The sequence below is a fragment of the Sphaerodactylus townsendi genome, linkage group LG06 (genome assembly GCF_021028975.2).
Source record: "Sphaerodactylus townsendi isolate TG3544 linkage group LG06, MPM_Stown_v2.3, whole genome shotgun sequence".
Lineage (NCBI taxonomy): Eukaryota > Metazoa > Chordata > Lepidosauria > Squamata > Sphaerodactylidae > Sphaerodactylus > Sphaerodactylus townsendi.
This window is the reverse complement of record NC_059430.1, coordinates 39,069,305-39,091,359: the sequence shown is the minus strand read 5'-3', so window position 1 is coordinate 39,091,359 and position 22,055 is coordinate 39,069,305. Positions and strand designations below refer to the sequence as shown.

The window sequence follows — 22,055 nt, the reverse complement described above, 5'->3', positions numbered from 1 at the left end:
CAGTCTAATCCTGCCCCCCGCTCCCAAGAATCTTTGGTCACTTTATACATAAGCTGTTAGCTTCAGCTTGGGTGCAGTTGGGAAGCAAGGTTTTCCTTGTATTGTTGAAGACCCAACTTTGCTATGATATTTTGAGAGAGATGGCAGGAAAGTTGAAGTGACCCCATATGGAACTGTGTTTATTTATTCAGAAAATATTTATGTCATGTCTCCAAGGTAGCTGTACAAGGCAGCTTACAGAATAAAATAATAATAAATTAAGATACATAAAATTCTGCATTAAAATATCCGTCCCAGTATACAAACATAACTCATACAGGACCACCTCTCCTTGCATGTTCCCTGGAGGTTGCTTCGTTCAGCAGATGGACAACTGCTGGAAATCCCTGACTCTACAGAAATCCAGCTGGTCTCAACCAGGGCCAGAGCTTTCTCTGTGTTGGCCCCAACCTGGTGGAATGCTCCATCCAATGAAACCCAAGCCCTGCTAGACAGGGGCGTACCTGGGCAAACTGGAGCCCTGGGCAAAACCTGAGTTTGATGTCCCACCCCCATGGGCAGCCAACCTCTCCCAGGTTACCAAACAATTATTTTTTCCACCAGGTTGTTTCAAAGTCACCATCACATTATAGAACATGCCCCAACTCACAAATCTGAACACAGCAGAAATATTTTTTGAAAACATTTTCAAAATGCTTTCGAAATGTTTTATTACTGCTATGAAAACATTTTATGGTGTTGTATCCAATCCCCCCAATTGGGGAAAACAGCATCACTTTCAATGTTATTTAAACAGGGGACCCCAGATTCTCCCTTTAAGGTGGATTTAAAAGGAGAATCTGGGCTCCCTAGTTTAAACAAGTGATGCTGGAATCTACCCCCAAACAGCATTATTTTCAATGGTGTTTAAACTAGGGAGCCCAGATTCTCCTTTTAAATCCACCTTAAAGGGAGAATCTGGGGTCCCCAGTTTATACGACATTGAAAGTGATGCTCTTTTTGGGGTGGATTCTCCCCCACCCTGAAACAGCATCACTTTCAATGTTTAAACCGGGGACCTCAGATTCTCCCTTTAAATCTATGCCAAAGGGGATGGATTTAATAATAATAATAACCTTTATTAGGCATTGAGAGAATAAAAGAAAGAAATAAAACAAGCATTGGCAGGAAGGGGGTAGATTTAAAAGGAGAATCTGGGGAAATTTAGGGGGTGCCTGCTGCCAGGGATGCAATTATTAAGATAGCAGCACAAAAATTTCAGAGTATCTTCAGGAGACCCTACTGATGATACCACCCAGGTTTGGTGAAGTTTGGTTCAGGGGGTCCAACGTTATGGACCCTCAAAGATGTAGCCCTCATCTCCTATTAGCTCCCATTGGAAACAATGGAGGATGGGGGCACTCCCTTTGGGAGTCCATAACTTTGGACTCCCTAAACCAAACCTCACCAAACCTGGGTGATATCATCAGGAGAGTCTTATGAAGAATCCCTGAAATTTTGGTGCTGCTAGCTTAGAAACTGCGCCCTACAGGCCGCAAATGGAAAAAACACTGAAAATACAAAAAATCCCATAAACGAACCTACGCCCCCCCCCAAGGCTGCGCCCAGGGCAACTGCCCACTTTGCCCAATGGGAGGAACGCCTCTGCTGCTAGATCTATTACAGTTCTGCAGGGCCTACAAGTCAGAGCTCCTCTACCAGGTGTATGGTTGAGGCAGCTATGGTTGTCACATCTGGCCTCCCCCTCCCCCCATGCCACCCTATTTCCACCTAATTTTATCTGCATTATATTGAGTGATTGCCTCATGATGTATTTGTCATCATCTGGGGTTATTTATAAATTGTTTTATATGGTTTTTTATTTTAATTGATTAAATTTAATTGTATTGATCATTATGCTGGAAGCCCCTCTGTGCCCACCAGAGGAGGAGCAGCATATAAATTCAATAAATAGTAGTAATAAAAATAATGACTGTCTGTTAAAATAACAGGTTCCAGGCTGAACGTGTTTAAAAAATCAACTGCATAATTAACCATGTGGGTAAACAGACAAGTTTTGTTCTGTCAACCAAAAAAAACACCAAGCATCGTAGATTCCAGTTGAGCCTCAAAGGGAATGGCATTCCATAAACAGGTTCCACCGCTAAAAAACACCTAATGGAAAAGTGCTGTCTGCATTAGTATCATTTTTTATGCCCAGTCTCCCGCAGGGCTTTTTGCTCATGAGCAATTGAATATCATTATAAAAATATTATAACATGTCTGTCAGGTTCTCCAAATTTCCAGTGTTTACTTTTTTAAAAAAAAATCTAACCCCTTTCCTTGTGGAGGTATGCCTTTCCCTTTATATCTCTGCAAAAAAAAAAGGGGGGGGGCTACTTCTTTCTTGAAACTTGAAACCCTGAGATTAAGATAGGCACATTGGCCCTTTAGGCAGTTAACATTTACTGTGTGGCTGAGAAGCAGTCAATTTGCAATCTTTGCCTCAAAGTGCGGTTTTTGTGTGCACATCTTTTTATTTACGGTCGGTTGGTTAACCTCCCCTGAAGTGATTCTGTCTGAGTCAATCTGCTATCTCCCCCCCCCCCCCGCAACAAACATACACACAGCCTTCTTTTTCATTGCCATGCATCTTCTGAGGTTGCCTGCCAGTCTTGGCAGGGGTGGGGTCTGGTTTATTGCTAGAATGCTGGATTTTCAGAATCCTCTGCAGGCACCCTCCAAAGTCTTCTGATCATGGGGAGAAGGGACGGCGACTGGTGTGAAGATGGCTGGCAGCAGTCTCTCTTGCTTTCTGCATAAAGAGTCCACCCCCCTTCCCCTTTTCCTTCTCCTCCAGGGCCATCTGGTTTTCAATGTCCTCCCCCCCCCCCTTCTTGTCAATTTCATTGGGTTTACTGCATCTCTGATAGACAGCACTATCAGAGATGCTGTAAACCCAGTGGCTAGTACCAGTACTTTAAAAATGGACTGATAACCCCACCCGCAATACAATGCACTCAACCACACCTTTGCATAGCAGGTTGCACCCAAACACTTACTGATTGGTTCCCCACCCTGGGACATGGACAATATACCCCACTAAACTTTCCCTTCTTTGTGATACACCTCTGAAGATGCCAGCCACAGATGCAGGCGAAACATTAGGAACAAGATCTACCAGACCACAGCCACACAGCCCAGAAAATCCCCCACAACCAGTTGAATCCGGCCGTGAAAGCCTTCGACAATACGATATATAGGTTTTCTTCTTGGAAGTCAGCCTGGTGTTATTCAATGAGGCTTACTCCCAAGGAGGTACTCTTTTGATTGCAGCCTGTATCACTTACATTGGTTGTCAGTATCACTTGTGTTGAATGCAGCTCTACAGATAGCAGCAGGTATGGAAGTTGAAGGAAAGAAAAAGCGTTTTCTCAGCAATAACATATAGCAGCTGTGAAAGACTGCTGTTTCCTTCAACAGAATCACTTCATTAAGGGAGCCTAGCAGTTTAATTGGGGATGTGAAGAGAAATGGCCTTGTCTTCATCTGCATTTGTGGATCTTGAACTATAGCTCCTGGACTATCTTGTCTGCACAAGAAAATCCAGTTCTGTGTGACTGCTATAGCATCCATAGCAGACTATCTAACAGTGTGGGAATGCAGGCCTGGTTAACTTTAGAGGCTCCTCTTGAAATGAAAAATTCTAGTATCTGGGCAGACTTTCAGGGTAGGGCTCTCTTAGGACCAGGGCAGAGCATATTAGACTGAGTAGAGACCTGAGGTGGGGCCCAGCAGTTTGGGATGTGTCTGGAATTGGAGCCCAGCAATACTTGGTGGCCTGGGGCAGTGCCCATCAGCATGGAATGGAGCCCAGTGTGAAAATGGTCTATTCGTTTGAAATGTACACCTTTTAAAAATAAAACAAAAACAGCTGAGAGGAAAAACACACCTTTGTCCCTTGGCTTTGCTGGCAAGTAGCCCAGAAAGGGAAAAACGCCAGTCAGGATGTGTTTTCTTGTTTTTGCTGGCTAGTGGGCAACCCCCTGGCAATGGCTTAACCTTCGGGGGAAATAAATGTCCTCCCTTCCTGCTTCACAGTGAGCAGCCTCTAGACACTGACACCGTTCTGGGAACCCACATCTCCTGCAGCGGAAGCTGGCAGGAAGCAGACTGGAGGAAACGGTGGGTGATGTGTTCTCTGTTCAAGTGCATCTCCTCTGCAGGGTGGAGATGTGTAGGCAGCTGAAAGATTTTGCCACTTGCTGATGACGTGTCTCTTTTTCCCCCCCAAGATTGCAACGTTAAGCAGAAATAGTTGCTTCTGCGTTTTAAAACATGTCACCCCGTTTTGAGCTTGAATCTCTACAGGATCAAAGGGTGTGCCTCTGTGTCACCCACAACATTGTGCCACAATATGTGCAAAAAGCAATTCTGGTTGATTTGTTTCTGAGATAGAAATACCTGTCGCTGCATTGGGCTTTGCAATTGTCTGAGCATCTGTTTTTTAATCAGAAAATACAGTGATGTGACAGGAAGCCACCACCACTGTAGCAAATGGAAGCTGCTGCAGCTAGCACAGTGTTTGTGGAACTTTTAAAACTCGTGTAAGCACACTCTTCTCCCCACCCCCCACCCCCACATGATCCATCTCTCTCTGAGTAAACTCATGTACAATTGCTTGTCTGCAGCCCACTGTTGCATGCAAGGGTATGTGGACTGGAACATCATTTCAACACCAGCAAGAAAGAAATAGGAAGATGTGCTGTCAACACTGAAGTGGCCTTTGGCAATCCCTGCTTTGGGGTGTTCAAGGCTTGAAATGAGCAGTGATGGTTTGCCATTGGCCGTTTATGTACTTGTAGTCTCCTTTGCATTGAGCGTGTATTCCCTTTGGATCTGGCTCTTAGTTTTGGATCTGGTTCTTAGTTCTAAGATCCCTTTGGATCTTAGTTCTTAGTCCTCTTTGGAACTCACCGCACTCTCAGATCGAAGAATCTCTGCGATTTCCCAAAGCTCTCAAAGTGTGACTTTTCTTTCCTTTTGCAGGGAATGCAAAGAGAATCAGCAGGTGTTTCACTTTCTTTGGGTTTTCCCACGTTTTCCCATTCACACAAAGGCAGTTTCTCTCGCTCTTCCAGCTACCACTTCTGAAGGACTGAAAGGGCTGCGGGGGGGGGGGGGGGTTAATTTCCCTCTTAGGGTTTGTTGCTAGAACAATGAAATTTACTTGGTCTAGTGAATTAATTCTAGATCAAAGATGGCACTAAAAAATTGGCAGCCAATATCCCCAAGAAAGGACAAGGAATCGGGGGGTGGGCAAAATGGTGAATCAGCTCAGCCAGAGACTCCTTGCAGCACAAGAATCCCTGTGTGAACAAAAAACAGTGGGAAAAACCCACTGCAAAGCAGCTACGGCCCCTTCCGCACATGCAGAACAATGCACTGTCAATCCACTTTCAATGCTCTTTGCAGCTGGATTTTACTGTGTGGAATAGCAACATCCACTTTCAAACAATTGTGAAAGTGGATTGAAAGTGCCTTATTCTGCCTGTGTGGAAGGGGCCTATGGGGCAAGTAGTGGATGTATAAATAGTTATTGCCTTCCTCTGCATAGCAATCCTGGTCTCCCATCCAAGTACTGACCATGGCTGAACCCTGCTTAGCTCCCCAGCCCTTGGCAAGTTCAGGCCAAGCTGGGCTAATTGGGCCTCTGCAATGCAAAAAGGGGAACATAATATACGTTTCAGCAAGCAGACATTGCTAGAACAAAGCAGCAGATATTTCAGGGAAGGGATTGGGTCAGAGTCCTTTCCATGCCCAAAACATCGAATATGTCTCACACTGTCAGTTGAGAACCAGGGGTACAGTGGATCTTAGGTTCTGTCTCAACATACCATATCTCAGAAGGTGGAGGTAAAAATGAGGTAACCCCGGTGCATTGCCTTATATTCATGACAGGAAGTGCAGCACACAAGTTCAATTTATTATCCCACCCTTTTGTCTGTTTGTTAGCTAATACTTTGGCTCAGAGCAGAGTATGTTGTGCTGGTGTCCCTCCACCACATCCCAGCCATGATTTTAACATCACGATGACCTTGTGAAGTAGGCCAGGCTAAAAAATAGTGAGCAGGTCAAGTTTGCCCCAAAAGTGTCATGGTGGAGCTGGGATTTGAACCTGGGTCTCTTTGATCCAAGTTCCTCCCTCTAATTACTGTGCCCCCATCTCGTACGCTGTCTTGAGTATAATACTCCCCATCTCTCCTTACAAGCAGATAAACTGCTATCTAGCTTCAAAGGGTTTGTTATTAGTTAGTGCCATTTTTTTCTGTATCTGGTGGACAGTCCTGGGAAGAAGCCTGCTTTGCCTTCCCCTTCCCTGTTTTCATTTCTTCTCCCTTGTACATCATCCTACCAGCATGTGAACTCATTCCAATTCCCACTTCTACAGCCGGAGCCTACGAAGGAAGCCAAACAGCGTAAAGCGTCCCTCTCCAGCCCCAAGCTTGGGATCCAACTCTGCGGCACACTCCACCTACTACAGTGAGTCTATGGTTAGCGAGTCCTACCTGAATGATGGCAGGGGGCTTTCTGCCCGGGCCAGTGCCGTCTTGAATGAGCCGCTGAGCAGCAGTTCTTATTGGAGTGAGTATCCCTCTCCCATCAAGCATAAATTGTGCAGAAGTCCTACACAATGGGTGGCCCGAGTTGTATATTATTTATTCTGCAATTTTTGCAAAGCTGACCCACTGCCTATGTGATAATGTCCTCTCTGTTGCAATGATGCAGTATCCTGCCTACAGCATGACACTACAGGCACAATTATTGTCGTTATTCCCTTTGGTGATAAAGATAGCCTTTTTATCTTCTTTTCCAAAACCCTAAGAAGTGGGTGTTCAGTTACAAGAGGGGCAATTAACGTGCATACAAATGTCTTAAATATTAAGACAGTCGAACAAGGGATATCAACAAGGTGCCCAGAGGTGTCGTGATGCCCCTTGACACCTTATCTGGTCACCATCAAGTGGGTTGAACATGGCTTTTGACTGGATGCTGAAGATCTGATCAGCCTTGCAAATTCATATTACATTGGTGGCCCCTGCCAACCCAGTGTTCTGTTTCTCACGCTTTCCCAGTGATTTAAGTTACCCCTATATGGCACTTGGACTTTCTCTGGGTGTGTGTACGGCTCTGCCTCCTGCAGCAGCGACTTTGTGATTGTGCCCACCGCTCTCTGTCAGAATCTCAAAGGTGTCCAGATCTGAAAACGGTTGAGGACCCTGCCCTAGTAGCACCTCCAAACAATATGTGGATGGGGGTGCTGCTCTCAGATGCTTCATTATGCAAATGGGCAGCTTTGAATATATTGAGATGGCATTTAAAAGTTTGGATGGTGAACTGGTAAAATATCAGGGGGGGATGTATTTTGAGAATCTGTGACGAGGTCACAGAATCACATGCAAGGAGGCTTTTTGGATCCGTAACTTTGTACAAAAATACTGAGATTTTGTTAATGCAAATTTATTTGATTGCGTTCTAGCAAGCTGCGGAAACAGTTATAAACTTGGAAGCTCATTGGGGAGGAAAGAGGGTGCGCTATTCCTGAATTACTTTAAACTGTGTTTGAGCTTTTTGAATCCAGTTACACATATTGTGGAGAAAGAGGTGAATAAGAATCTCCTAGTTCCTCCCTAAAGAGAATTCATGTTTCCTGGCTAGACGAGGAAATCTCCGCTAGAAGAAGAAGAGGCACTGGAGGTACAGAGTCCAGTAAAACCAATGGGCTGACAGAAAGGAAGACCTATGATACCTATGCTTCTTCATCAGGCTACTCCTCTGAGGATGACTATGCAGGTACAGAAATGCTGTTTCCCTGAAGCCAACCACTGTGAACCTGCCTTGCTTAAAAAATAATTAAGTGACAGTTGTATATATTTTCATCCTTCCCTTGCCAAAATGAAACAATTTCAAAACTGATCTGGAGGAGGTGTGTGTTGTTGACGTTGCTTACACTAGCCAATATTTCTCCCTCTTCATGTTTTCCGCTGGTATTTTTGCTAGTTTGGATTAAACATACTGATGACTTGGCACATATTGGGAATCCATGGATTAAAAAAAAGAACAATGTGTTTTTTTCAAAGCCTGGCTTAGAATAGAAAACAGTGACATGGCGTCCAAACCTGCTGTGCCGCTTTTAAAATGTGTGAATCTTCACTTTTCCAGGAGATTCATCTTAGAGCTGAATCCGTAGTGGAAAAGCTGACAAATTTCTGTAAGGGGTTAATAAACATGGTAACTGTCAGCCATTCTAAGTTAAGTAGGCCTTTTTAATTTTTATCAGGACAAAACAAAGAGAAACAGCATCACTTGTGATGCTCTCTTTCATCCTGGTTGGGTACTAACAATCCACAGGGAAAAAGACAGGCTGTGGCCATGCAGATCCATTTAATACTTCATGTTTTACGACTCCCAGGGAAGCAAAAAGTAAATGATTGTCCTATTAGCCTTAAGATCATGCTAGATGATACAGCATCTGAGCCATGAATGCTGACACCATTTTAGGGAAGAATTTGGCCATTTAAAAATGTCTTGAAGGCCCAGTTCTGATCAGGCCAGTTGGGACCAGGTGATCTGGTTTCCCCCATGTCTTTTTCAAGTTCTGAAACACCTGGGACGGAGGTTGCTTTGACACTTGAAAAGGTGTGGGGAAGAAACATGATAACCTTCTCCCACTGCACCATCAGCCCGATCAGGCCCTCCCAGTTTTTTTAAATGGTCAAATTCTTCTCCAAAACAGTGTCAGTGTCTGTAACGTGAAGTTTGGCTCTTTATTATTTCAACAACAAGGTATACACAAAACCATTAAGTTAGTGTGGAATAGATTAGTGATGCCCTCTCTTGGGCTAGCCAAGACATTAACAAAACCCAGACAAAATCAGCACTTAAGTACTGGTATCCTAGTTATCCCCTCTGCCTCCTTGGGCAAGGCTCCCTTGGTCCCTCCTGCTTTTTCCTTATGTTCCACACCAAAAAGGGGAAAGAAATGAGACTCTTATCTCCTGGCTAACAGTTCTGTTTCTTGCAGGTCATACTTCCTCAGATCAGAATGCCTCTGGTTCTGCATTCAGGAATGTACTCTCTAAAGTAGGCTCTTTTCTGTGGCTGGTGCTTACTTCACCAGGTAACTGAAAAACTGTTAGTGTTTTTGTTCTTATGTTGAACAAAGCAGTTCTAAGGGCACAAATGTTTCCAAAAAGCAGAGTCCCTTGAATTTTCAGAGTCCCCTGATTTTTTGTCTATTTTCTGTGCATCTCCTAATCTTTTCAGTTCTGGCACGGGATGTTCAAAAGCTCCCAACACTGATATTTAAAGCCCCAGGGAACTGTGGAGTTTCTGAGCTGGCCCATAGCTCAAGGATGCTCAAAGCCACAAATTTCTCTGACCTAAATGTGTTGCTGTTTAACCTGAGGATGAAGGAAGCTGGAAGGTGCTGGGGCCGCCTTGGAATGAGCTGATTCAAGGAATACCAAATTTTTAGTGGCTTTGTCATGTTCAAGATCCATTCTGCTAATGGTGGTCTTTTCCTTCAGCATCTAGTGAAACGGATCTGCAAGATCCAGCCCGTGACTCCAAGGGACGATGTTTGAAAATTGCTGCCATACGGTTCTTATTTAAAAATAGTGTTGCCTACCCTGAAGTTGAAAAGACTGGTCATTAAAAATCTAAACTAGCAAATGAATGGCCTGAGCCAGCGCCTTGGGTGGGTCAGAGGCAGCCTCTTTCAGACTGTGTTCTGTTCTCTGCAAGGAAATGGACAAATGAATCCTGAAAAAGGCTTTTGTTCAGAAATGCCAGCTAAGGAGAGATTTGGGGATAGAGGGAAGGTGGCGTATTAGTGTCCTGGCAGAGGACAAAAGGGGGCAGCATCACTGTTTTACTCTTGCCCTGTGGGTTTTGCAGGTCGGTTATTTGGGCTGTTATATTGGTGGATCGGGACCACATGGTACCGCCTGACAACTGCAGCCTCACTCCTGGATGTCTTTGTCTTAACAAGGTCAGTGCAGAAGAGAATTTGCAACACAGTATTTGGGGTGGCACAGGATATGGAAATGCCCCTGAACAGGTGAATAAGGTAAAACCAATCAGCAAAGCAGAACTGGGAAACCTGGGCTTTTCACAATTCATACCAGATCCTGTGATCCGCACCAGTCATACCTTTCATCTGCATGCAGGCTGTCTGCTATTACCTACCACCACACACAACCCACTAGGAAGGAGACCCAAGAGTGGTCGAGAAAATAAGAAAGCATTAGTGGCGCTCAGTCTCTTTGCTCTCACTTTGTATCACTAAATACAGCATCACAGCCATCAACCTATCCGTTACATTTTTTATTCCACCCTTCATCCAAGGAGTTCAGATTCTCCTTGTATTCTCACAGAAACCCTGGGAAGTAGATCCAGTGATTGTTATGGGCTTTCTGGGCTGTGTGGCCATGGTCTGGTTGATCTTGTTCCTAACGTTTCGCCTGTGATACACCTCTGAAGATGCCAGCCACAGATGCAGGCGAAACGTTAGGAACAAGATCCACCAGACCACGGCCACACAGCCCGGAAAACCCACCAGAACCAGTTGAATCTGGCCATGAAAGCCTTTGACATAACATAGATCCAGTGAGCTTTAGGCCACACTGTGTCCGATCTGTGCTGTGCGTTGTTCTCTGCTTCCTCCATGAGGCGATTACAATGGTGTCACCACACATGGTGTGTTAAGTGGACAATGCAAGGAAAGGGGAGCAAACTGGAAAACCATGAGCATCTCAGACATCTGGAGTCTCTGGGAGAATCACATTGATGGTAATTCCCCTCTCTTGTTGTTTGGTGCCAGGAGCTATCCGGTCTTGAAGAGGCTTTTCTTGCTGCTCCTGCTGCTGCTGCTATTGACTGCTATGGGTTTTGGTAAGTTTCTTAGGCATCCTTTGCCTGCACAGTCAGTGACTGCCTGCAAAACTATCATGTGGTCCTTAGAAGAAGGAAAAAGGTGATGAATATTCATTTCGCTGCTGACTCAGTCAGTTGAGTGTTGCTCTTTCTCATGCAGTGGCCAAACAAACGTAGGGCATGGTGGTGTTCATTTCCCCCTGCTGTTTGCTGCATCTAGTAACAAAATCAAGTTATTCTGCACGCAGGTTGAATCTTACGACCACAGCTAATCACTTTTGTTGGCCAGACCCTCCATGAATTTGCGTAATCTTTTAAAATCCCATCAGCTAATGGACATCACCACAACTTACAATCAAATCCGCAATTCAATTTAATTAGGTGTAGGGGAAAAGGAAGTACTTCTTTCCTTAGAGTCAGTCGTTTTAAATGGTGGCATGGAAAGCCAGTACTATGATATTAAGTATGTAAATCTTCCTACTGACTTTTATGGACTCTATTGTACTTTTCCCAGTTACCTTTAACCAGATTTTTCTTTCTTTCTCTGGTGTTAGGCGTTTGGTATTTTTACCCTTTTGGGCTTCATCCTTCCATGTTTTGGGGGGGCACTGAAAAATTTCCCCCTCCTGTTTCCAAGAATGTGTATGAAGCTGGAGATTTGAAAGCACTCTATGAGGTGAGTGTGAGATGGATCTCTGAGATGCACATATGTGTACAATGGCAGCATTCCCATTTGCCCATCTCCCCAGATCATCCAGAAATAGAGATCAACAATAGGGAATTGCTCTTCTAATAGTTTCCAGTTGTGCCACACCTGGAGGCCCATATGGTTAATTGCTTGGTGTTGACTGGTACTGAGCTGTAATCCAGGGAAAGAACAGACATAGTCTTTTAAGGAGCGTCACAACAGGTCTTCTTTGCCCATGTTGTGCACTTTGCTTTGTGACTTGTGTACCAGCCTTTATGTTCTAATATGTATCATACATATCAGGTGGCCCGGCCACCTTTCACGTTGCCATAAAAGTAATACATATGCATTCATTTTTACAGTTGTTTATCCACTTCACCCGCTCTCCATCAGAAAACCCCAAAAATAAAAGATTCTAAACACAGTTGCCAAACAGCTGCAAAGACTTGGGAAGGGCTGCCTGTTATAGCTGGTATTTGTTTTCTAATGCAAAGAGAACCATGAAGAACAGCTGCAGCCCTCTGCCCTCCCTAAAACCCTGAAGTAAGATGCGCAAATGTGGGTTGGGTGATCATACTACCAAATCCCTGTTTTTACTCTACTAATGTGTGCTCCAGCAGGTGGAGTCCACTGGAATATATTGTTGCTTACTTTGTTACCATGGCCACTTCCTGTCTTTCTTATATTCCTTTGCTATCAAAATTTAGATTGTAAGAGCCCTGTCTGTTTCACTTGTGTTACACCAGTGGACCTCAAACTTTAACAGCCTGTTCTAGCCAGAGGCTGGCTGAATATGGTGAGAAAGGGCCTGGATAAACTTTCAGAGTTACAAAAATAAAGTAAATGGTCCACCATACAAAATTGTTACAGCTCACTTGTAAGAGATGAGAGCTCTGCTGGGCCGCTTTGGAGAGGTTTTCAGCAACTGAGAAAAGGCCCTGCTCTCCCTTCTCCCTGTCTTCCTCCTTGAGGAGATGCTTCAGCATGTATTACAACATTTGGGAGAAACTTCCCCCACGTCCCCAAATATACAGTGATTCAAAGCTGTAAAAGGCATGAAAGGTAATCCTTCTCACCTTAAATAGTGCTTGAAAATGAACAAAGTCAGCACAAGTGATGCAGGATAGCATTCGTGTGTTCCCTGCCACCTGTTCTTCTCCAGCAATCCAGGACACAGTATCCTGCTTTGTGGCTTCTGAACAACCTCCAAGGGCAACCCCACCCAGGCTACACAACAGTATTCACTCTTGGATGTGACTAAAGTAGCTTTCTGAACCTAGATTTTTCTATTTCTCTTTTACTACCCCTGGATGAAAAGGCACAGCAGCGGGTTTTATCCCGGCTTCAGGCCCTGGAGAAGCGTTTTGAAACCCTGGAGGATGCTGCGTCAGTGCTGGAACTGCAAAAAGGAGCAACCTCACCAGGAGCGGCTCTGCCGCAAGAGGAGATCTTGGTTCTTCTGGATGGGCTGGTGAAAAGGCGAGAAACAGCCATGAGAGAGGATTTCCGCAGAGAGACGGATCTTCATCTCCAGGTAGGGCAGCTGCAGAGGATCTGGGGACTGAGGAGGCAGAAGAAATAGATTGCAAGGCTGTGCACTTAGTTAAACTCTTCTCCAATGCTTCATTTCCAGATGCTGCTAATGATCGTTAATGTCATTTAAAATAGCTATTTTATTTGCCCTATTTTTAAATTTTTCTTTTGTTTGGCACCTTAAACCTTTATTCTATTTAGAAAGGCAGGGCATAATGTTCTAAAATAAAGATGGTGTTCGTGTTCTCTACAGTCTTTCTAAAAATGGATCAAAACTTGTGAAAGGGTTATCAACTGTAAATACCGTATGTAAATACTTGTTCAGTTTGCTATGGAACTGATAGTCACTTATTTAGTACTTGGTTATGTCAGCTGTAGGTCTCCAGTATCTTTGCAGTTCTAGTAGTTTATGAAAAGTTGTCATCTCTGTGCTGGTTCTCATTGTTTGCTTTTCACTGCAGAGTGAGTTGGATGCTTTCCAGTCCCAGGTGCAAAAAGATTTTGACAGTCTCTTGGAGAAAGTCTCTCAGGCTTCCAAGGTAACACTTGACTCTGGTTTTAGAAGTGTCCAAATGCTGTGATCTTTGGGGTTGGCAGGTTACACTTTTGAGCTGCACTTTGTGGCAGGAATACTTTGCCCGATGTTTAACACAACTCTATCTTTACATTTTCCCCCTTTATATTTTCTACACATTTATAACAAAATTTAAGTTGTATTTCAGTTGCAGAGCCAAAATACAAACTTTCAACAACTTGGACAAATGGCTCAGAATTTTCACACCTTTTCCTAGAACTGTTGGTCTAGTTATTTAATTTCTTGGATTGAGAAGAGTTTTTTCCCCTTAATAAAATTGTATATAGTTGTCTGGGTTTTTACAAATGAAAGGCTGGGAAAGAGTGAGTTGCCCATCTCTCTTCTATAACCCCTTAGCTGATCTGACATTTGAATTCAGGTCTGTCAATCAGGTATAATAAGCCTAACACTTCTTGCATGTATATGATCCGTCATGTGTTTCCAGAATAATCCAGATAGAAGAAAGTGTTCTGATATACAAAATACTTCAATGGGCTAATAAATAAATAATCCAGCAAGAATTGATTTCTGAAGAGCCAGCTATGGTTTGCTACATTCCACATTTTAGGAATACACATGATGGTAGTTTGTCTGCTTTTGTACTCTTTTGTTCTCTTCTGTACTATCAATCATACTTTGCTCTGTTTCCCTTCTCTTACCCCAGGATACGGAGACTCGGATGGTCCAGATGAGTTCACAGTGGCAAAGGTAATTTGAGCGTCACTAGCAATAGCTGCAATCGAGCATTTCCAGTCTTTTGTACGTGGCTTTGGTGGGAATGTGTGTAGTGTGCTGAGACTGTTATTTCAAGCCAACATTGTTCTTTGAAAACAAAGCCATACATTTACAGAATAGACTTGTGAAGCTGGGCATCTAAAATCAACACTATTCACATATTTTATAGCTTTTAAAAATAGTTTGCAAAATATATGCATCATACAAAACATAAGATGATAAAATGCCAAATATAATCTGCAGTATTACACTATATGGATCCCCAGGTGTCTTTGTCTTGTTTAGAACATTGAGAAAGGATAGTGGGTGCCTCTACAAAATGGCTGCCACAATCATGTTTCTGTCTGCACGTGAAGTCAGCAGTTCCCTCTCTTTTTCCTTCACCATTCCTTTTCTTTCTTTCTTCACAATGGGGCCAAACATATCACACTCCAGAGAATCAATCCCTTTACAATCATCTGTGTGAGTGCCTGGAAACACAGCAGTGGGCGAGATGCCATTTTGAGAATCACTACCTAAGATAATTTATCTTGTTTGGTAATAATAAGTTTAACATGGGGTAGGAACCTATGGATCAGTTTAGACTGTTGAGGCAGGTTTGTATGGCAGAAGAAGCCCTCCCTGACAGAAGAGATGCTGTCTCTCATCAAAAGAAACTTTTTTTCTGCCAGAGGGAAGTGCCTCTACTAGCGGAATGGATCTGTGGGTCTAACCCATGATTCATTACTCAAATGGAAAAAAAAATCTGCACTGCATTTGCTTTTCAAACTTGTCAATAGTATGTATTGGGGTTGCCATTATGTGCCATATTCTGTGGAACCATTCATATTGTGTTCAGCATGCTCAATAGAATGTTATGGAACTGGCGGAGAAGGCAACCTATTTTTATAGCAAGAGCAAATAAAGATCTGTACTCATTGGCTACCCCATAATTGTTCTCAACAACTATGAGGGCTAGAAATCATAAGATGAATCTGCATTTCTCAGTATTCCACATTCTGTGCAGAATATTAGGACCTATATTTGTGTAGAGATGATACAGATAAGCTATGCTGCTTTGACTGTACAGTTCAGTTAAACAAAATTACCATCATAGATACTTTAAAAAACTTGCTGGTGGACCTTCTCTGTAGCCAGCCCTGCTTTTGGACCAAGTGATTGGAAGGAAGTTATTGGGTGCTTTCTGCCTCAATTGCACATCAAGGGCATCATTGGTCTTTCTGTTTTGCTTTTCAAGCTCTACACAACAAAGCCTAAAAGGCAACCTCCAAAAGGAAATGGGTATGTTGGAGGCACAACTGGCTGGCCTGAAGAAGGAATTTGCAGCCTTTGCCACAGATCAGAAGACCTTGGCAAGACATGTGGAGTCTATTCCAGAACGGATCAAGAGAGTGCAAGAGGAGGTGAGTTTGCTGCTCCAGTGTTGTTGTTTTTTCCTATTGTCTGTCCTTGTGGTTTGATCCCTGGTGTGGTCCTACCAGACACCTCCACAATCTGCAGATTGCTCTTCCCTTGTTGCTGTAGGGATTGGAGTTGCATACATTGTCATCAAGTTGGATCGCTTGAATCTTTCTTGCATTCAGACACACAGGTCACTTTCTGGCGCCATAAGGATGATTCCTACATTTCTTATACACTGTGGTGCTTCCTGGCTACACTTCCTCATTGTTGCCGTGGCTACTGATGCAACAGCAGTGGGGCTTCTACATGGTGGGCTTCCCCTGTCACTGCAGTGGATGTTTCCCTCCCTTCCACTCAGAGTGTGGACATTTTTTTGGCTTTTAAAAATCAGTAATAAACATATTGACATACTATTATATTGATATGTCCATTACTAATTTTTAAAGAAAATCTTTAAAAAGATTCGGGGGTAGGGGATGACTATTGTGGGGTCTGGGAAAGTGATACCAATGTGGTCAGGGAAATCTCACTGATATTTCTCACTGACCACTCATGTGGTCAGGGAAATATCATAGCAAAGCAGGTTTGGGAAAGATGGGAAATCCTGACAAGTGGATATAATCACCCTGATTACTCACTTTCCAGTAGCATCCATGCAGCGGCAAAACTTATTTTGGTCATTTCCAAGTCACACTCACAACATGGTTTTGAATGTACATGATCAGGCAGAGATGCAGTTCCTTCATTCGAAGCCAAAACATATTTAAAGTGAACCAAAAATATTTATTTGGAAAGATGGAAGAAATTCAGATACAGAACATAAATCGTAAAAACAAGTGAGCTCTTACTCTACAATGGTCACAGAGGTTGTAAATCAGATTATGGCACATTCATCTCAATTTATAGGAAAATAATATTTCAGTGTCAAAATCAAAGCCACAGTTTTCCCAAATGGAGGTCACCTGGGCCACTTTACCTGCAGACAACACGATAGCCCCAAACACTGTGAGTCTTCAGACCCTATCTATCATGGCCCATATACACAGCGGATGAATTTGAAGTGACATTTCCTGTTCCCTGTGGCCAATTTGCATGCTCTCATAAGAGATCTGGTCTGTGGTGGTGGAAATGTCTTCAGCAAACCTATTCCTCTCTTCGATGGTTTTAGGTGGAAATCCAGTTCCCTGCATGGCTTAGCCAATTCTTGGCCCAATCTAGGCAGGATGGCGGGGCTGGTATATTCCTGCAGCATGAGGAACTACAGGAACAGCTCCACAAACTGGAGCACAAGATCCTGGCCAAAGTCTCCGAGGACCAACGGCTGTCTGCACAGGACATTGGGGTAGCACTCCAAATGGATGGAGTCACAGGAGTCACACCAGAGGTGAGGATCTGCATGCTATCTGTTCCAAGTATCATCTGCTGGATTTATATGGAGAATAGCGTTCATGCGGGAGGTGCTCTTGCGTACATAAATCGAGACTGTTGGGTTGGTTTCTCCTGCCACTTATTGTCTTGTACACTAATGAAATTGTTTTGCGTCAAGTGTGGCTGGTTTCCTGCCTTGAAATGTCATGATTTCATGTCATGAATGTCATGAAAACTTCCTTGCATCCTCGTATGAACCATTATTAACTCTGAAAGGAACAGCTCATATGGATCACAATTAACCCTGCCTTGCCTCATTTCCAGGAAACTGTGGTGGCAACTCTCCCCACAGAGTAATAGGATTTACTTCAGGCAATCCCCAGATGAGGGGAAGAGAAAAGAATTACTGTGTTCCCCTTTCCTGTTGTAAAGCTTGCAAAAAGCACTCTCCTCAGTTCACAACTTCCCTCACCCACCCCCTTTGAACCACTTAATTATTGTTGTCACCAGTGTAATACTTAGGCCTTCTATCCAAGATCATGTAAATCACCCCACTCTAAAGGAGGTATTTTCTCTGCCTCCTCCTTTCTGCCTCATTTCTCAGTGGAGTAGTGCATGGCTGGACGGATTTACTCAGTCCTGGCATTCTCAGGTTCATCCTGTCTCCAGAGCCCAACCATACCTGGAAAACTCCTCCCTTCAAATACCACCCACACTTGCCCAGGAGTGAGTTAGAGTGCCCTATATGGGGAATGTTATGCTACAGCTGTTGGATGGTCTTTGTTTAGTAAATGTACCTAGGTAGCCTTGGGCATATTTTGTTTCCCTAAAAATTAGCTCCCGCTGCTTCTGCTGCTCTGAGTGTAGCTCCGATTGTGTGCATGACCATGCTTGCATTTTTAAAATGGCAACTTCCCATTTTCTTTGAGGCTGCCTTTGTTTTTCTGAAATCTGTGCCTGCACTGACACATGCGCAGGGGTTGCTTTTCAAAAACACGATGATCGAGCCTGCCTCAGATTGGTGGGAAGGCTCGCAGGGCCTCACCAGGTGACTCTTGCAGCCGTCCCACTGCATCTTCATTTGGGTAAAATACAGTTTGTCATTTGCATGAAGAAACCTTTAAGTAGAAAGTCATGTTTCAGGGGTCTGCGGTGCTTATCTTTGCAAGCTCTGTCATTTTGTTTCAGCAAGTGCACTACATTGTGAACCAGGCTCTGAAACGCTACAGTGAGGATCGCGTTGGAATGGTTGATTATGCCCTTGAATCTGGAGGTATGGAAACCAGGGAGATTTTTAAAAGGTTATTATAAAACACATTTGAAATTATCTACAAATACAAAGGACAGCAAGACTCATTCAGTATCAGACACACAAAAGTGATCTGTAGGGATGTATGTATTATGACTCATCATCATAATCAAATCCATCATGCTAAGTAGCATATTGGGCAACAAGTTCTCTCCAGCATTTCCGGTATTGGGCGAGCGTTTCAGCCTGATCCCATGTATGGCTAATATTCAGTGAAAGAATGGCAAACCCTACTGTAAAGGTTTCCTAGAACTGCAGTTGTTCTTTGACTGTATTATATTAGTTAAATTTAGCCATATCGGCCGAACTTCAAGACTTTGTCAACAATCCCCTCTGTTTTGGAAAATACTGGTCTTTGACAATAAGTTTTTTTTTCCGGAAAGAAGATTCCAGATCAAAATGGACTGATCAGGTTATGCATGTGGCAGGGAGGCCTGTTGATCTATTGAAGCATTTCCATGCTGTGAGAGGGAATTGAGGGAGGAGAGCCTGAGAACCAGGTTTTGTTTTGTAATACAAACGAAAGAATTTCTAACCCTCAAAAAATAACCTGAGTCGTCTTAGGAAATTTCAACTACAACAAAAAATCCAAAGGCAGGTCTTTCCCCCTCTCCATATCCTGTTGTCTCTGGATGTTTAATCACTCCCTTCCACCAGTTTGAACATTTCATTTCATATTTAATTTATATCCCGCCCTCCCCCAAAGGGCTCAGGGCGGCGAACAAAAAGAGCAACAGCAAAAAGCTATAACAATATAGAATAGCAAACATCAACAACTATAAATCAAAATATAGGAATTACAGTATCAAGCAATATAACATACAAAATAGCAAGATATATGGAACAATTTAAATATCAGTAAAATACATAATAATTTTAAACATCATTCAAATACGATAGAATACAAACAACTCTATACATTTGAAACCGAAAACACAAAAATCTTCAAAGAAAGATTTTTACAATTTGTCTAACCAAGATTAAGTGTACAAATTTGAGTGCAAGGCACAATTCAGTCTTCCCTGGACTGCTTCCGCACCAGGGATTTTCCACATTTCAGCCATGTGGGCAGTGTGGGTTTTTTCATGTTTCCACATGACACTGTCCTCTATTTGTACCCAGACTGTTCACAATGTATTATTCCATCCCCTCACCCCCACCCAAAAAAATCTGTTTTATTTTAAACCTGTTGGGAAAAACAGTATTTCCCAGGGAGGACACTATTAAAAGCAGCAGTTTCTTGTGTCTGACAGGAAAGGAGCAGTTGCAGGAAGGGGCAGTTGCAATTGAAGAGCTAATTAGTTACTCATCACTTACTCTTTTCATTTGTTGATGATTGCAAAGGGCCAGTCCTGGTTAACAGTTACTGGGATAAAAGAGAATTGTCTGCCTTTTAGACAGAGGGGAGAGGATAATCAGAGGTAACTACACATACATAGAGGATTTTTAAAACTATTTTTAAAAGATATTCTGTTGTTTCTGTGCAGAACTGCATCACCCATGCTCCTAAAAATATAAATTTGGATAGGTGAGGAGTCTGAGGGATCATGTGAAAATGTATTAGGGGGGAGGGGGCTTCAGTGTAAATCAGGTGTGAAAGGGAAACCACCACTAAAATCAGGAAGAACTGATTTCCTTGGGCTGTCTGGAATCTCTGTTGCAGTAAGGGTGATTTCCCAACAGAATGGCATCAGCAGCCAGAAGACCACAGAAAATCACCTTGCTGTGGAAACATCTCAGATTGCCTTTTTTAAAGGATTCTTTTAGCAGATTTTTAATCCTGTGGGATGGTTTGTGTGTCCCCTCCTTTATTCTTTGATCAGAGGGCAACATTATGTAATTTGACTTCATTTATCTTCCGACTACAGGGGCCAGTGTTATCAGCACTCGGTGCTCAGAAACCTATGAGACCAAAACAGCATTGCTGAGTCTATTTGGGATACCCCTGTGGTACCATTCTCAATCTCCACGGGTCATTCTGCAGGTAAGAGTCAACACAGAGGCCTTTTCCTGTGCTGCCTCCAGTTACTCTGTTCTTCCTTTACATTTTACAAAACCAAGAAGAGGGTCAGTATACATGGGGGGGTTATCCTGTTCTATCTTTGCACACATAATATTGTAAGATATCTTAGGCTCAGAAAATAGAGCATGAGAGAGTGGCTCACTGAACAACGGAATAGGATATCAACAATATGGTGGTCACATCTTCCAAGAAGACGTGTCATCTCTTTCAGTCCAAGCTTTGCTAGCTCCCTACTGCACTCACTGAAAGGGGCGAATTGCCAATTAAAGAGTAGACAGAGTCTAACTTTTGCCTCCTCAATGTTTTGAGGATCTTTAATTCAACAGGTGGACTAGTTTGGGTTTATTTTGACCCACTAGTTCTAGTAATATTCAGGATTCAGTGAGTGCAAGCATGCCATATCGGCAGAAGTGATAGCCCTCTTCACCCTCTTTTTCTCTTTTCAGTCTTTTCAGTATCCTACTGTTACCTAAGAATCGTGAAATGTGTTTCTTTTTTGTCTACCCCACCCTACAGCCAGATGTCAACCCTGGGAACTGCTGGGCATTCCAAGGCTCCCAAGGCTTTGCCGTCGTCCGCCTTTCAAGTGAGATCCATCCCACGGCCGTAACACTGGAACATATCCCCAGATCCCTCTCGCCCAAAGGAACCATTCCCAGCGCCCCCAAGGATTTTGCAGTCTTCGTAAGTAATCTTTGCATGTAGCGGGGCAAGTTAAAACCAGGCACACTGGACAATGTCTTATTTTTCCTTGGACGAGGACAATTAATGAAGGGAAAACACTTGTGAGATAAGGAATTAGCAAGAGCCACCAGGCTTTTGTGTCTACAACACACATTCTGTGTTTTGCGCTGATCTAGATTATACTCCACACTCCACACACACCCATCCTGGGATTTGTAATTTGGTGAGGCAAGTGAGCATTCTCTGCCCCTTTTGCAGGACTACAATTCTTCTGGTTGAGAGAGAATGAGCACTAAGCCTGTAGTTCAAGAATACCTAGTGAGATTCCTTCACTGGCCCCATTTTTGAGGAGGACGAGGGTTAAATATTTGTAACTATCAGCTTTTCCCCTCCTTGCTGTTCCTATATCCCTCTTGTCCCTTTACTGCTCTCTCTACCTCTCTCTGTGTGTGTTTCAGCATGCAGCTACAGGAGTGGCATTTAACTACACTTGCATCCTTCCCCCTCACCCCTCACCCCCAACCCTGTGGTTGCTCTCTTCTCCCATGGCCCTTGTCTCCCTCTCTCCTACCTTTGTTTCTACAGGGTTTACAAGAAGAAGGACAGCAAGAGGGCATCCTCCTTGGCACATTTATGTATGACCATGATGGGGATCCCATCCAAACATTCCATTTGCAGGTAGGAAAGAGGACAAGAAGCAGATATGAAATGCAGGGGGTAAGGGGGGCACTGCAGATCCCATAGGGTGGCGGTACCACACAATAGCCAAGTGGTGCTCATTGGCCTCTAAGGTAAGGGCCACAGGGCTGGTCATTTAAGTGGG

The 22,055-nt window shown here is 43.5% G+C and overlaps 1 protein-coding gene across 1 annotated transcript in view; it reads left to right on the top strand.

The window, feature by feature from the left end:
* SUN2 (Sad1 and UNC84 domain containing 2) overlaps nt 1–22,055 on the top strand; it is a 32,104-nt gene that overhangs the window by 6,105 nt on the left and 3,944 nt on the right. The window contains exons 3-17 of the mRNA XM_048501382.1: nt 6,431–6,624; nt 7,699–7,833; nt 9,065–9,160; nt 9,940–10,033; nt 10,865–10,935; nt 11,472–11,593; nt 12,924–13,139; nt 13,600–13,677; nt 14,377–14,420; nt 15,685–15,850; nt 17,017–17,232; nt 18,405–18,489; nt 20,394–20,509; nt 21,065–21,232; nt 21,818–21,910. Coding sequence (XP_048357339.1) covers nt 6,431–6,624; nt 7,699–7,833; nt 9,065–9,160; nt 9,940–10,033; nt 10,865–10,935; nt 11,472–11,593; nt 12,924–13,139; nt 13,600–13,677; nt 14,377–14,420; nt 15,685–15,850; nt 17,017–17,232; nt 18,405–18,489; nt 20,394–20,509; nt 21,065–21,232; nt 21,818–21,910 — 1,894 coding nt within the window. The remainder of the gene's footprint in view (nt 1–6,430; nt 6,625–7,698; nt 7,834–9,064; nt 9,161–9,939; nt 10,034–10,864; nt 10,936–11,471; nt 11,594–12,923; nt 13,140–13,599; nt 13,678–14,376; nt 14,421–15,684; nt 15,851–17,016; nt 17,233–18,404; nt 18,490–20,393; nt 20,510–21,064; nt 21,233–21,817; nt 21,911–22,055) is intronic.